At 33.4% G+C, this 17252-nt stretch overlaps 1 protein-coding gene across 2 annotated transcripts; it reads right to left on the bottom strand.

Moving 5' to 3' along the window:
- Window positions 1-9647: 9647 nt before the first annotated feature.
- On the bottom strand, window positions 9648-15786 carry LOC103848829 (expansin-B4). 2 transcript variants are annotated; one of them, XM_009125653.3, is made up of 4 exons: window positions 15302-15786; window positions 15080-15192; window positions 14769-14962; window positions 9648-14595 (listed from the first exon to the last, which is right to left on the bottom strand). In XM_009125653.3, the coding sequence occupies exons 1-4, from the start codon at window positions 15453-15455 to the stop codon at window positions 14259-14261; spliced, it is 798 nt and encodes a 265-aa protein (XP_009123901.1). In that variant the 5' UTR covers window positions 15456-15786; the 3' UTR covers window positions 9648-14258. The 2 variants fall into 2 exon arrangements, with proteins under 2 accessions (XP_009123901.1, XP_033140622.1); XM_033284731.1 differs by having other exon boundaries at window positions 15080-15786.
- Window positions 15787-17252: the final 1466 nt, after the last annotated feature.

Here is a 17252-nt window from a genome sequence, read left to right on the forward strand (position 1 = left end):
CATCTTCATGTGATAGATGGGATAGTCGTAACCTCAACCGATGATACTATCATGTTTTCATTCAATACTTGCGCCTCAGCCCAAAGTGTTGACTCTGTTTCTGCCAATTTGAGTGTATCCCTAGGATCCATGTCCAAATTACTGAAAACTTTATTAATCCTTCCTTTCCAAATATACCATAGAATCCACGCAAACTGATGCTCATCCATCTGTGGTGAAACTCTCCAGAAAAGATGATCCATATTTGTAAAGAGGGAAAATGTTGGGAAAATAGATGGGTTTGATGGTATCTTGGATAGGGCACAAACCTGAATTGCTGGAGGACATTCAAAAAACACATGGTTAATCGATTCCTCCTCCGCTCCACATCGTGCACAACATATATCCTCTTATATTCCTCGCGCTTTCAGATTCTTCTTGACTGCTATACATCCTGTCACCAATAGCCATAGAAAATGTTTTATTTTAGGAGGACACCGCATTTTCCAACAGAACGCCTTCAATGCATCAACTGTAGGTCCAAACATTAAAGGTGGTTTTTCCCTGTCTGGGTAAACCCGTTCTATCTGATATCCTGATTTAACCGTATACTTCCCATTCTTTGTAAAATTCCATCCATCCATATCCATCATCTGAGTTCTACTCAATGGTATACTTTCTATAGTTTTCACATCCTTGGGATCCATCAAAGTCTGGAGTACCTTCGATTTCCAAGTTCGCGAAGTTGAATCAATAAGAGAATCCACTGTTAGGTATGGGTTGAAATTGTGTTGATTTTTATTTGCTGGTCTCGGGCGAGTGGTTGGAAGCCATGGATCGTTCCATACAGAGATAGATGATCCTGATCCCACCATTTTAATTAGTCCTTCGCTTACCAGAGATCTAGCAGAAACTATACTCCGCCAACCATATGATGGAGAATATGAACGAATGAGTTCCAGGGGTGAGGCATTCCTGTAATACCGACCTTTGAAAACTCGAGAAAATAAAGTATTTGGCTTCTCAATTAGACGCCATAATTTTTTACCAAGCATCGCTGTATTGAAGTCAGTGATGTCCTTAAATCCTAAACCTCCATCCTCCTTGTTAACACATACTTTATCCCATGATTTCCAGTGCATACCTCTCGTGCTTCCCCCTGGGCTCCACCAGAATTGTGCGGCCGCGTACGTCAATTTTTTGGCTGTTGCCTTAGGTAATCGATACCAAGACATCAAATGATTTGGCAATACCGTAACCACCGATTTAATAATCACTTCCTTTCCTTGTCTTGTAAAAATTTTATAAAAAGTCCATCCATTAACCATATTATTTAACCGGTCCTGCGCAAAGCTAAAAACTTGTATCTTGGAACCCCCTGATTTTCTGGAAGGCCTAGATAAGACCCCATACCTCCAAGATTATAGATGCCCAATATATCTCGCAACTCCTGTCTAGCCGATTCCTCTATTTTGTGCCCAAATTGAATCGAAGACTTATCAAAATTTATAAGTTGGTCGGATACTACTTCATACTCCTTTAAATCATGAGAATGGTAAGACACTCTTCTTTTTGAGCTTTGCAAAAGAAAAAGCTATCATCTGCGAAAAACAAATGAGATATCGATGGACATGCTCTAGCTACCTTCATGCCCGTTAAATATCACCCTCGTTCCACTTTCTTAATATTTGCAATTAAAGCCTCAATACACAGGATAAATAAATAAGGTGATAAAGAATCTTCTTGTCTTAATCCCCTCTGTGGAACAATAAGACCCCGTGGTTGACCATTTAGCATAACCCGATATTGAACCGATGATATACATTCCATCATTAATGTAATCCAATGAAAATCAAAGCCCATCTTCTGTAGTAAAGCCTTGATAAAATCCCACTCCACTCTATCATACGCTTTACTCATATCCATTTTAATCGCCATAAATTTTCCTTGACATGCCTTATTAGTCCGTAATCTATGAAACATTTCCTGAGCTATAGGAATATTATCATAGATCAACCTTCCGGGAACAAAAGCCGATTGGGTTTCGGAAACAAGTGAGGGTAGACAAATTTTCAATCGCTGACACAGAACCTTCGAGATAATTATACACCCACTATTACATAGGCTAATTGGCTTCAACTTCGTCATCCTTGTAGGCATCTACGTCTTTGGGATCATACAGATATTAGTAATATTTAACCTTGGATCTAGTATTCCAGAGACCAAAAAATTATTCACCATGTCCACCAAATCCTTCTTGATAATATGCCAGGAGTGTTGGAAAAAAAAAAAGAGTTGTCATGCTGTCCGGTCCTGGTGCCTTCTCTGGATGCATCATAAACAAGGCTTCTCTGACCTCATTCTCCATTGCTATTCCCAGCAAACGTTGATTCATTTGAGGAGTGATACCTGGTGTTACCTCTGTGAGGAAATCATCAAACTTCGTTGGTGAAGTAGCAGTAAAAAACTCTTCAAAATAGTCTACTGTCATCTTTTCCACCCCAGTATCTTCTGTAATCCAGTTACCCGCAGCATCATGTAAGCCTACAATCCTATTACGGACCCATTGTTGCTTAGTTAAAACATGATAAAATTTTGTATTAAGATCCCCGGAAGAATACCATGTATTCCTACTTTTCTGGTGCCAATACTCCTCTTCGTCCTTATATATCTCTTGTAACTTCCTGGGAATCTCTAAAATATCCTCTTGAGATCTATAGTTATTTGTTTGTACCTCCTCTAGAGCTTTCTGTAAATCATTTATTTTTTCCTTTCCATATGGTGGGTTATTTATCCGCCATTTAGCAATTTTGCTTCTACAATTGTTAATCTTTTCCACAATCCCAACCTCATTGCCTTCCCTAGGCTCTGACCAGCCCATTGTAATTGATTCCAGAAGGTCTTCTTTTATCGAAACTGCCCTTTTCTTCTAGAAACTTTATCTTCTAGGTAAGCCACCACATGCCGTTGATCAAATTCCACCATCCCTAGATATTCTGTATAAGAACATGGAAACAAAGTATGCCACTCCTCATTTTCTAAAGCTTGATCTAGACGACACCTTACCGTCACTGCCCCGTTTCCTTTTCCCCGTCTCCCTCGCCACGACATTTTATTTCCCCTAGCCAGAAATTCCAATAAACCACTATTCCGTATCATATTGTTAAAATGAATGAATGTGTCCGCACTTTGCAAAGATTCTCCTTCCTTTTCATGATTTCCCGTTATCTCATTTAAATCACCAATGATAAACCAAGGTTCTGATCAGGAAATCCATATCTAGTCAATCGTTCTCATATTTGTTCCCTTAGCTTTGGAACTGGATCCCCATATACAAACGTAAGATAAACCATTTTCCCAAGTGCCACCGCTTCCACATCGATCATTCTTTTACTAGAATATAAGACATAGACCTGATAATCATCTTTTATATACTAAAGCGCAAGTCGCATAGCAAATAAAAATTTGACACTTGGCAAAAGTTTACAAAAAAAAAACAATTAAAATATTTTCCACGTAAAATGAAGCAAGCAAAAACAGTTTAATTGTCTCAACCACTACAACACGATCTCAACTCCCTACACTAAAACAAATGACACTAGAATCACTCAGATAACAAATTTGTTTACAATTTTTTTTCAAATGGTTTACTTTCTTCCACAACCGATGCTTGTGTCTTTCCTATAATTATCTTTTTTTAAGAAAGGCTTTTGATTTTTCTTATCTTAAAAAGTTTTTGAAGCTGCGGAAGAAGCGAAGTTATAGATGGCTTCTGAAAATTCGCTGGTATACATTGGTGGTGCAGACAAGTTCCTATAGTTGTTTAGCAAATGAGTAAGTAATAATTTTTTGAGTCTCAGCATTTATTCGTTATGCAATTTTGAATTCTTTTTAGTTTTTTTCTTTTGCAGAGGAGTCGTTGTTACCACGTAACGAGTTTTTTGAGTCTCAGCATTTAATTTTCTGTAATCTTATTCTCCTCTTCTTCTCTATCGTTCCATTTTCTTTGTCGTTTTATTTTGAGTATAGCAAAGATCTTTATTCTAACAACTTCTTCTCTTATTCTGAAAATAATTCTATATCATTCCTTCTGCATGAGTCAAGTTGAAGGTTTTCTCAGATTACACTTCTATTTTATAACTTTATTGTTCACAGCATAATAGAAAATCTGGGCTTTTTTCGTAAAGTACTATTATCGGAGACATGAAGTTATTCTTAATATTAAAAGGTATATTCTTGTGGAAAAAGGTAAACACATTTTTATTTATAATTATGAAATCCAAAGCTTTTTGAAAAATCTTTTGTGGTAAAACATGATAAAAAAAAAACTTGAAAGGGAAATAGAAAAAATCAGCGTGCTATTGATTTCTATTTACTAACTATTTTATGTATATATTATTTAAAGTTTATTAACTTTTCCAATCAAGCTATAATTTTTTTTGTAGATATATAATTCAGATATGAAAAGCAGGTAAATATTCATTTAATAGATTTATATACATTTATAGATTAAACATGTTCTATGAAATTTATACCTTTATACAATGAATTTTATGTTCCCATGTGTTATTTAGGTTTAGGAAATATGTGAAAAAATAAATAATTTATTATGATATATTGATAAGCTTTACAATTTTATGATTTCTGCAAACAAAAATAAAATTTTAGTTAAAAATAGGATGATAGTGAAATTAATTGACCCGTGCTTGGCACGGGAGGTAACTAGTTATTGTAATAAAGCGCTAAATCACCACTCCTTCCTATTGGCTCTACTGTAACCAAATTATCAAAACTAATGTGTGCTTGAAAGTCTTGAACAAATTCTGGCTCCTACTTTGTTTCTGATAAAAATAAAAAATCCGGTTTATGTTTATGCCATATCTCTCGTAGATAACTTATGGTCCACTTGCTTCCTATATCTCGACAATTCCAACTAAAAATCCTCATTTAAAAAAATATAAAGAAGCTTTAGAAAGCAAAACTAATTTGGGTTTAATGATACCTTTAAATCCAAGACACCAAATAACAAAAAAAAAACTCCAAAATTTCGATGCTGCCATCATAGTAGACGTCTTCACAAATAAAATAATAAGACGTTGCTCTACTCCCATTAAAATCCTGGAGTTTAACTCCAAATGCCCCTCTCTCTCTTGAAAAATTATCTTTTCTCCCTTTATTAAAATATTGTTTAATATTTATTTATTTTTAAATAGAAAACGTGGGTCCAGGGTGTGTAAAGACACCAATGCCCTTAATGAAATAATTTAACTACATGATCCAACCTAATCTACCCGACCCACCCAATCCCAATCGGATCGAATCCGGATCCTCTTCGACTTGATCTCTAAACGCTGCGTTTTGCGCTTCTTCTCTTTTGTTTCTCCAACTCTTTCTCCCTTCTCTCTCGTGCTACAGAAACGGCGACCTTGAAACCCTAGAACGGAGCCGTGATTCTCTTTGTTTCTTCTTCATTCTCCATCGAAATCGACACTCCATCTGACGCTCTTCATCTTCCTACTAGTTTTGTTATGATGATTTTGGCAGCTTTGGAGAGGGGAGCTTTTCAGCAGGGTTTTTGCGCATCTTTCGGTTTCCACTACTTTTGCTTCATCATCCTGATTTTAGGTATGATTCGTCTTTTTCTTTTGTCATTCTCTGTTCTTTGAGTTTTCTTTAGTTGCTATGTTATTTTCCTAAGTTATGGTTTAATTACTATTTGATGGTACAATGTCTTAGTGATGCTTTTACAGTATTACCACACGAACCTTTGTGTTCTATGGATCTTTGTTATTGTTATTTCTTTCTTCTTTATGATTCTGTATTGGTAACAGTTGTTCGTAGTTTACTTTATAATCATGTTTGGTTCTTTTTTTTTTTATTGTCAAGCTTGGTGGCGTGTTGAACATGAATCTGACCCGTTAGTGTCAAAAGGCATGTTAAAAGTTAGAAAACATAGCATAAAGCTCTCCTGAAATTTGAGATAAAGGAACGTAATGTTGGAAAGATAAAAAATGCATCAAGGATAATATTAGTTTACCTAAGTTTCTCTAATATTCGACTTAATATACTACTTCACATGATGACTGATTAACAAAAGTAAAAGCAAACAAATGCCGAGTAAATAAAGCGTCTCGTTATTAGGTACATTACAGACAACAGTCACATGCTCTTTTATTACCCCTCTACTGAGACAAATGTGTCTATGGTTTTTCAAATACATACACTTTGATTTCTTCTTGTATTTTTCTTCTTTTCATTAAAAGAAAAAAAATATCGTGGTTTTTTCAAATACATACACTTTGATTTCTTTCTAATTCAGCTTGATGGAGTTTCGGTTATGTGTGTTCATATCTTGATGGAGTTTCGGTTATCGCCGTTTGTCATTGAAATTGGAGAGCAGAACAGTTGTTTTGGCCACAAGAGACTCTGAGCATCATCAGGTACACAAAATATCACATCATTATTTACAATTATTTTTGTTGCAGTCATTGTACAAATCTTGACGATTTTCTTGTGTATTTTCATATAAGAATAAGAACATAAAAGATTGAAGAAATGGCATAGGTACCACAAAGGAAGATATAGTCTTAGCAGTAGTATTAGCAGACAAGAAGAAGAAATGTTAGTAGTTCAAGCAGAAAAGAAACTAATGAGCAGCAACATAGTGACGTGAGGATGAAGAATGAGAATCATTTTGTTGGCGGGTTTAAACGTCTCAAAGTGAAACAGTTGATAAGGCCGTAACGTGACAGCTCCAACATCCTCCCTAACAACATTTTTTTTATATGCTGATCTCTTACAAATACATGGAAAAAAGGAAATTCGAAAACCCAAATATTTCTTTTTGTAACATAAACCGAAAAGAAAAATATTATTATTCAGTACATTGTTTCATTAGTATTTTTTATTTGCTATTATGGAGAAGAAGCAAAAGAACAAGGAAATAACAACTAGCACTATTGAGTATGTGTTGGAAAACGGGTGTGAATAACTAAATTTACAGGGTAAACTATGTTCAAAAATGTGTTATATGGACAACTTGTTTTACTAGCTTTAACATGTCTAAAATTCAAAAAATAATAAAAAAATGTTTACATGTAAAATGAAAAGCACATGTAAAACATACATGTGAAAATAATAATTTAAAAAGTACTCATGCAAATCGTGCAAACCATGTCCATGTATACATAAATTTAAAATTCTATTTACAGTTAGTAATTCTTGGTAATCTTCAAGGTAGTAGTAATACTACGTTACACATAGTAATATTTTGGCAAATTTGAAACTTTTTTAGTAAAACCATGTCAAAATTAAATATTTTGTAGTAAAACCAATGATTTTATACAATGAATGTCATTAAACAATAGTATTACATAAGCAAATCGTCAAAAATAATTATTTTCATAGATTCTTCTTACTATAGCCTTACAATTCACACAACAACCATGAAAGTTAAGGAATCATCTTGGAAAAATGATAAATCATCAACTAATCTTCCTAAAACTATAGAAAATAATAATCTAAATTGTTTTAATAGTCGTGTTCACTATATACATAGTCTACTACTAGTTTTGATAGTCTTATTACTATGTGCTAAATATATTTACTATTTACAATATATAGGAGTTTCAAATTACACATAATAAAATCAGTAATCCTAGTAATTCATATTAAACATAATAAAACCAGTAATCCTAGTAGTCCATATTACACATAATAAAACCATCAATCCTAGTAGTCCATATTAAACATAATAAAACCAGTAATTCTAGTCAATTTCTAAGATGACTACTATCATATTATATGACCATTTTAAGATCCTACTATACCTCATAATGAAGTAAAATACCCAAAACCCATAAAATACAGTTTTAAAATCGATTTATATATCTCTAAATTTCAATTAAATCTTACTGTAATTACATTATCCATGATATACATTTTATCTAAGCAGCCCTAATACTGGTACGGAGACTGTAAACAGGGACGGAAACAAGGACGGAAAACGACAAAACTAAAAAAGTTAGTTCGGGTATGAGAATAGATACGGCAGTAATATATATATACACGTACGTTATAAGTTAAGTTTAAGAGTTATACAAGGTCTAGTTATTTACTCTGTTTTAGTTAGTTTGGTCCGTTATGGTCTGTTATGGTTTGTTTACTCTATTTTAGTTAGTTTGGTCTCTTATGGTTAGTTTGCAATAGAAAAAATTGTCTTATTATTATGAACTTAGCAAATTTTAATCACCAAATCACTTGTTGTTTTGATAATAGCAATCAATCTAGTTTAATGTTAGTCACACCCTTTTGCTATTTAAATTTTATAAAAAAGATATTATTATTTTTAAAATAAATATGGTTAAAAATATATAATATAATGGGTCAACTGAAAAGCCACATATCGTCGTCTTCTTCGTTTTTTTTTTTTTGACGTCCGTCTTCTTCATTTAAAGAAGTGATTGTGTTTGGTTTGTAAATTTGCAGTACCATAGGTTTTCCTATATAAGATTAGTGCCTAAGGGAACGCGTGATTTAAAGCATGTATCCAAACCCTTCCGTCCTCATCAACAGATTGCCGTTTCCCTCTTGCTTGAAACGTCATCGGGACGTTTCCGACGTGTTCCCGTGCTGTTCCTGTTTCAGAGATGTTTACGGTATTCGAGACGGCTACCAGTACACGTACCTGTGCAACCTAACATATCTTTTTAATGATATTCCTAAAAAAACACCAAAAACTGACAAAATAAACCCACTAACCTATAAACACAGTTTTAAAATTCATTTTCAATCTCTCAAAATACTCATCAAATCTTATATTATTTACATTACCCATGATGTATATTTCATTTTAATGATATTCTAGAAACAAATTCTTCAAAAACGCATCTGGAAAAGCTGAAATTCAGAAAACACAGTTTTAAAACTCATTTTTAATCTTTTGAAAATCTCAGCAATTCTTACATTATTCACATTATTCTTGATATACATCTAATTTTAAAGATATTCCACAATAAATTTCATGAAAAACGGACATATATTGCATGTTCTATGAAGCTTCATTCACGTTAATGGAGTAAAATAAGAAATATTGCAGGTTGAAGAAGAAAGAGAGTAGAGAATTTTTATTGGCTAAGGTTTATTGTGGGGTCTAGTTAGTTACAGATTTAATATAAAAAATTGAAAGGTTAATTTGGGAATCACAAGGAGAGAAGGGTAGTGAGAATAGAGGAGGGATAAGGAGAATGATTTTTTTCCTAGAGGGGCATATGGAGTTAAGCTCCTAAAATCCTTAATGCCATCTCTAACGCACCATGCTGTATCTCAACCATGCGAGCCAGTATATAAACGGCACAAAAATCTCTCTTGCAACAAGACTTATTAAACCATTTAACATAATTTCGTTGCCATATCTTCTCCTTCGTTTCGAGTATTAACACTCGGCTCCTCTCCAACCAGCTTGTCTGCGACTGGTTTAAAGAGACGAGCCCAAACACTTGTGTTAAAATAACAAAGCCAAGCTGCTCAATCCTGAGCTACTTCCCGATACCAAGCAACCACAAGTGAACCAGTTCCTGTCCTTGTGTCCCATGCAAAAAAATCAAACCTTATACATAACTCTGCATCAACTACATTTGGACCACCTATCAACGACCACATGAACCAAATCCAATAACCAAAACATCCATTTTTATTCCATAAATTCCAAGAAACAAACTTGCCACACCAAATTGGAAAAATTTCCAAAAACCAACAAGACCATAATATAAAACTTAAGATGCTCATAGAGCTTATTGAAACAACAAAAAGAAAAGAACTAAAAAAACCCTCCCATCCCCATAGCATAAAATCTTAAGGTTTAGGTAACTGGGGTATGAGGGACCCTTTTCTTCCACTGGCCTAGCGCCTCCTCCGTTGCGGGGTGACATGAGAACTTGAACAAACTTCGAGTTACTTCCACCTGCAACTGAGAACAATGGTTTACGCAGTCCAGTCTTCTTCTTCTGTTGCCTCAACCTGCCCCATGTCCTTTCCTTCTCCGTCTGTGAGGGTTTGGAACTCCTCAGCAAGCTCCAACACCGCATCTGTCTCCATCCCAGTGTGATTCGATTCCTTTCTCCTTAGACCATTCTAAATCCTCATTGATCTTATCCTTGTCTATAGCATTAGTTCCATCTTCCAGATACTGACTAACTAGATCCAATCCATTTTCCATCACTTCAAGATTTGGCGTTACCTGATCATGATCACCGGGAAGTTGGGATGTTGCCTGCGCAGGTCCGGTCGGGGTAATTGGTTTCAGAGACTTCTCCACCTCCTGTTGTAACCTCCCCCTATCACTCCCACCAAGTATAAACACTCACCTTCTTTGCGTGGCTCCTCTCTGCTCCTAATTTCCGATAGATCTCAATCATATCTCCGTCCCAAACCAGTTTCCATAGAGTCTCTTTGCAAACACCATTACCAAACTTCTGTTCCGCAGATCCCCTGAGATTTACCGATTCCATATAATCTCCCTTGAATCTTTAACAACCGCTGAGCACCCGGTTCCCAATCGCGATCAATCATCCAAACCCTAATTTCGCATTTTTGTCGCCGTCGCCTTTTGGGAGTTTGGTTCAAGTAATTAGTTTATTTTACACATATTAAATTTAGGGAAATTGGGGGCTATAGACCTGAAAAAAAAAAGGTAATTCACACACTGGTGCTTTTACCTAACATATATATAGACGGCGTCATATATACATAATAATACTATGATACCCTTTCTAATTAACCGGCTAACCTGCTACCTCATAAATAAATAAAAAAAAAAACTTTACTGCTCAAAGTTACTCGTGTCTTCTCCCTTTCCACACAACCTCTCATTCTCACTTTCTTCATCGGGTGTTTCTGGAATTCTAAAACACTTTGCTGCTTATCTCCTCCTACGGCTCGTCTCTCACTGCACTCAAGTTTTCATCTCCGTCGTTTTCTCTTCTAATCGGCTTGGGCTCTACGGGCGTCGGTGGTTTGGTTTTGCGCGACGGTCTCGGCGGAGGGGAGTAACACCGCCGGCATCTCCAACTTGACAGAGTATCGGGTTTCTCAGATCTTTGACAACGCCGTAAGTTCTTTCCCTTTCTGCTTCGTCTTTGTTTCTCATATTTTATTTTAGATCTTGGCAAAATTAGGGTTTTTAATTGTTAAGTTTGTATCATCGTTTCTGTTGTAAACCAACAATTGTTCCGGTTACAGAATTCTGGTGCAGCATATCGGACTTTATCAAATCGATATAGGGTTCGAGTTTTCTCGGGTTGTATGAGGGTTTCTTAAATTTGAATTGTTTCATGTCGATGATGCAATCTATCTGGTGTAGTAATCTATACGAAGATGTGTAGAATATGATTGCTGAGATTTGGTACGTCAGTACACGTAGTATGAAATTTTAGATCTGTTTCTATTTTGAATGTTATAGTATTCGTATCCAATTCAACCATTCCATGTAGGATAGTATCGCTTGTGATAATGTTTGATTTGTTTCACTTTGCGTTCGGAGGTGCTTTAGTCTGATGTTGTTAATCTACTTTATGCTTCATTTGGAGTTTCTGTCTCTGTTATCCATAGTTCATGGTGTAGAAATATCGACTATTTTGTGGAATGCAATATGCAACACATATATGTTAAGTCTATTACCGTATCTATATACTTTGCCTGATGCGTCTCATATTAAGTGCAATAGTATTCGGTTCATCATATTCCATTCCACATGGAATGGTACGTTCACATGATATACTGTTCCACTCGGTTGCCGGTTCTTACTCACTTTACCTCATTATTGATTTCTATATTGCATATTACATTGTGAACCATCTTCACTCTTTGAGACTCTTACTTTTTGTTCTTCAGGTTAGGTATGGATGAGTTTGAGTTTCCAAGTAGATTGTTTGAGACAGGTTGCGAACCCACTGGCAAGAAAAGGCTGTGAACCCAATGGTAGGTGGGTTTAAGTGTCCCAATAGTTGGATTGCCAATGGATTAGGGTTTATATTTCTCTACTTTAGGTTTAGTTTTTTCTTTCACATGTTATCTTACCATTCCCATTACATTTGTATTTCATATTGCTCCATCCTTGCTGAACTATGGCAAAAGCAGCATTGAAATTATGAATAAGGCAAATATGTACGTAACAATATACCACATATCTAGTAATGGATTGTGTTTTATGTTTTCTTGTGGGGTTCAGTGTTTAATTTCAAATGTTCTCTTACCATCCCCATTAGATTTATATTGTATGTAAAATACTCCTATATAGAATATGAAAAATAGAAAATAACATAGTTTATATTATATGGAATAGAAAATTGTACATGAGCTTCTCCCTACGTTTCCTATTGCCAACGAATTTGGGGTTGATTTGCCAATGGATTGGGGTTTATATTTCTCTAACTTGGATTTAGTGTTTACTTCCAAATGATGTATACTCGTTCCTCTTAGCTTTGTATTACATGTTTCCCAGTTGTGGATGTAATATAACTAGCATAGCATTTTAAAAAGGAATGTGTCTATAGGAAATTAACTGTCCTCGTAATGGACGGTGCAAATGTGTACGTAACACTACAACACATATCTAGTACTGTGATTGGGGTTTATATTTTTCTAAGTTGGGTTTACTGTTGACTTTCATGTGTTCTCTTACCATCTCCCTTAATTTTAAATTTTATGAGGTTCTTCAGATGGACTTACACTGATAAGTAGATGGAATACAACATTTATTGATACAACTACTAATTTACACCACTTGTTTAATTCCATACAGTAAAAATATCTTTATTAACTCTACCTGTTTACGTGGCTTCCTCCAACCGCCCACTCAACCGTCTTTGTTCGTGATTATATTAAATTACAAACAGGGTTCTATTCTACGTTAGTCATGTGGAATGGAAATGTCTCCCATATATTTGTACTTATATTATTCTATCTACAATATATAGTATGGAACTACATTCTTGCATTCTCCGTTAAACAACGTTGTTTCTTTCACATTGGTGGAAATCAATCACTCATAAATTACAAACACGGTTCTATTCTACGTTAGTCATGTGGAATGGAAACGTCTCCCATATATTTGTACTTATATTATTCTATCTACAATATATAGTATGGAACTACATTCTTGCATTCTCCGTTAAACAACGTTGTTTCTTTCACATTTAAGCTTTTCATCAATTCGTCTCTCTCCATCTATTTCTTCCTTTGATTTTGAATATGATTTACCCACGCGCTTCCTAAAGTGTCTCATTGATATTATGGGACACAAAATCACCACGTCGTTTTTTCTATGAGTTGGAACCGGTAACTTGTTATGTATAACGACATAACCGACAGAAAAGAAGGTAAAAAGCGAACGACTGCATTATGTCAAAATCTTGTCCATTTTCTTGACTTATCACCGAAATGTGGCTACTGAGCCAATTAGCCCTTAAATTTATAAACTATACACAAATTTATCTCCCAATAACCTCTCCCCCCCACCCTAATTATTTTTAAAATCCTAAAAAATATATTTTAAATTTCTCAACCATATATTTAATTTACAAAATGAATTTGAAAAATAAATAATATAAATTCATGAAGTAGAAATCTAGAAAAGTTATAATCAAATTTCGTAAGTCAATGTGTGTATATATTTTCCTAATCCATATAAATTTGAAAATCTATTAAAATTTATAAACTCTACAAAAATTTATCTCCCAGTAATCTCCCCCCCCCCCAATTATTTTTAAAATCCTAAACAATATATTTTAAATATCTCAACCATATATTTAATTTACAAAATGAATTATAAAAAAAAAATTCATGAAGTAGAAATCTAGAAAAATTATGATCATATTTCGTAAGTCAATGTGTATATATTTTCCTAATCCACATTAATTTGAAAATCTATTAAAATTTATAAACTCTACACAAATTTATCTCCCAATAACCTCATCCCCCCTAATTACTAGTTATTGCAAAAATCTGAGGTATGCGCAAAAATGGACATTTTTATTAGTAGCAATATTCTTCTTGATTTGTTTTCATGGCTTTCTTTATTGATGATCTTATTGATAGATAAACAAATTTTAGAACCAATTCTCTTGATGAACTAACTGCCAAAAAAAAAAAAATCGTATTGCAAGACCATTATTTGATAAAGAACATAATAATCAAATAAATAAGATGGGCGCTGATATGGATACTAGCGAGAACAATGAATGAGAACAAAAGGAAAAAATAACTCTAAAAAGTAAAAAACTTTAAAAGTTGACGATCGATCGATAAGTCTCATCAGCTCTCCAATTCACTGGAATAACAGTCTGAGCGACAATTACGTTACCAGTCTCGCCAGAAGTAAGTCTAATGTTGAACGGGCCTATCAGAGCGCTGCCGGAGTTTAACTTCCACACGGCGGACCTCATTTCTTGCATAGGGATAAAACTTCCACCGGCCGGTTGAATCTCAACGGAGGCCAAATCTCCGTCGCCATTTTCGTACTCCACAACAAATGCAATGTAGTATGGATTTGCCCCAGCGTCAATATGGAGAGCTATCGTAGACCAACTATATGAACTCTCTCTATATGAACACGGAACACTGAAACACAATAAATAAAAAATAAAAAATACAAATTTTAGCAAAAAATAATAATAATCAAATATAAGTTGTATGTTTTTATCCTTATAAAACTGATATAAGCTTCTTTTTGTTTTTGTAATTTGCCTTAGTGAAACACTGACAAACAACAACATCATTACGTTTGTACGTACCGTCTGTAAACAACACGTAGAACACCAGCAGCTCGAAGTTGATCGGCTTGGCCATGTCTGGCTAAGGCACCAATGGCTTTTCCACTAAGGTCAAAGTGGGCTGGTTCAGAGGCGCAAGGACCACCTGGACACTCGTCTGTTATCGTCACCCTTATTGGTCTCATCGAACACGCTGGATTCTCTAAGCACACAACCTAATAAGAACACACAAACCTGGTATGACATTAAGACTTGCATGTATGCTAAGTGATTCCTTTAAATATTTTAATACATAGATCTTTACGTTAAAATTAAGATCAATACCAATCTACCTGGTAACATGTTCCACATCCTTTTCCATTGTTGAACAGGGAAGGACCTCCAGCTGAAACCATCCCGTAAAACGGTGGATTGGCAACTGCAAAACCATATCCACAAGCTCCTCCTATCCGAAAGTAAAGTAACATAATCAAATTATTCAAAAAAGAAAAATAACATACATATATATATATATATACTGTTAAAGTATAGAAATAATATATAGTAATACGTACCGGTGCTACCGGCGCCGCCAGCTTCACCGTACCAAGTAACACCGGCGTAACCCCAGCCATTGTCCTCTATTGTGACATTTTGGCTATAAGAAAACTTGAGGGAGACTGCGAAAAGAGCTAAGATGGCAAAATATCTATGTGATGGTGATGCCATGGATGTTCAACTCTGTTTGGTTTAAACGATTCTATAATGGTAAAGTTATATAAGTGAAGTTTGGGAATATGTATATTTGCAGTATATTTGTGAATCTTGATATCTATGGAAATTAGTTAATATCTTCTCTATTAAAAGAGAAGTATCATTTTTATCTACCATAAAAAAAGTCATACTAGCCTTATTAGATTCATTTCATTAATTACATTTATTTAATTATTTACATTAATCTATTAAATATATAAAGATATTAATAATAAATCAATTTTAACTGTAAATTTAAATTTTATCTTAAGTTATAACAAAATGTTGAGAAAAAATCTAACAAAATCTTTCTAAAAATTTAAAATATTTTATTTAAACTAATACCATTGATTAATTTCGTGATTAATAATATATACTATTATACATTAATTTAAATAAGATTTTATTATAAAACAAAATAAAATAAAAGTGTATGTTATTTTTCAAATTTTATAATTATATTCTATATCATCTTTATTAAAAAAATACCATAAAATTCATACTAGGTCTATTTCATCAATTACATATTTGACTATTTAAGTTAATCTATTTAATATATAACATTTCTAAAAATCTTATAAATTATATAGATATTAATAAATAAATTTTAACTATAAATTTAAATTTTATTTTACTTATAACAAAATATGTTGAAAAACCTAACAAAATTTTAATAAAATTTTAAAATATTTTTAAATTAATACAGCGATTGATTTCATAATTAATAATATAGTATTATTATAATGTATTTACTATAAAATCTCACAATATACTAAAATAAATAACATAGAAATATAAATTATGTTAAGAAAATATCAGTTCTATAGTATAACTAAATAAAATTTTGAAATGTGTTATATTCAGTCTGTAAAAATTAGAAAAAATAAAGGAGTTTCTCAATTTTTTTACTTCATACTATGAATTTATTTTACCAAACTCAAAAATATATTTATATATAATAACAATTAATAAGAAAGTAAAATGTATAAAACAAATCATTATACATTAATAATATCGAACAAGAAACATAACCAATAACATTATAGATTTACACAATACATAACACTAAAATGTAAATCATATCTTTTAAAATTTTGCGATGGTATCCGTTATATATTTATAAAATAAAAATCTACCCGCACGGATGTGCGGGTGAAAAATCTAGTACCAATTATAAGGAATCCATTTTGAAATGAAGAACGTAAAAAGTAACTGTATGAGAGAAATGCATTTAAGAAATAAAAAATGTAGATATTACTCGTTCCGTTCATTAACGATAATTTTTTAAGAGAATGAACACAATTAACCGGAACCAAAAAACTGAACTGTACCTAATCGGAGAACGAAACTAAAACCGGACCAAATTTCTTAAATATCCGATCGGATCTTATATTTCTGGAGACAGAAATAAAAAAAATAAACTAAAGCCTAACCAAAAATAACCATTTGGTATGTTTTATATATAACCATTTCATATGAACCAAATTTCTTAAATATCCGATAGGATCTTATATTTCTGGAACCAAAAATAGAAAAAACAAACTAAAGCCTAACAGAAAATAACCATTTGGTATGTTTTATATATAACCATTTCATATGAATGGAAATACTTGGTGGTAACGGGTTTTCTAATTTCGTCAGAAAATTGTTAGAAAGTTTTCACAAATACCCAAAAAAATTAACTGCCATAACTCCGTTTAAAATTTCTTACGATTTGATTTTTCTAACAATCTATGGATTTAATACGCCCGAATGGTTCTTGGTAAGTAGTAG

This window comes from Brassica rapa, chromosome A02 (genome assembly GCF_000309985.2).
Source record: "Brassica rapa cultivar Chiifu-401-42 chromosome A02, CAAS_Brap_v3.01, whole genome shotgun sequence".
NCBI classification, from domain to species: Eukaryota; Viridiplantae; Streptophyta; class Magnoliopsida; order Brassicales; family Brassicaceae; genus Brassica; species Brassica rapa.

Coding starts and splice junctions, on each gene's coding strand:
- LOC103848829 (XM_033284731.1), bottom strand. CDS start 15,361: ATGGCTGGGGTTACGCCGGTGTTACTTGGTACGGTGAAGCTGGCGGCG. Junction 14,963..15,079: donor GATGTGGAACATGTTACCAG/GTAGATTGGTAT, acceptor TGTTCTTATTAG/GTTGTGTGCTTAGAGAATCC. Junction 14,596..14,768: donor CTACGTGTTGTTTACAGACG/GTACGTACAAAC, acceptor ATTGTGTTTCAG/TGTTCCGTGTTCATATAGAG.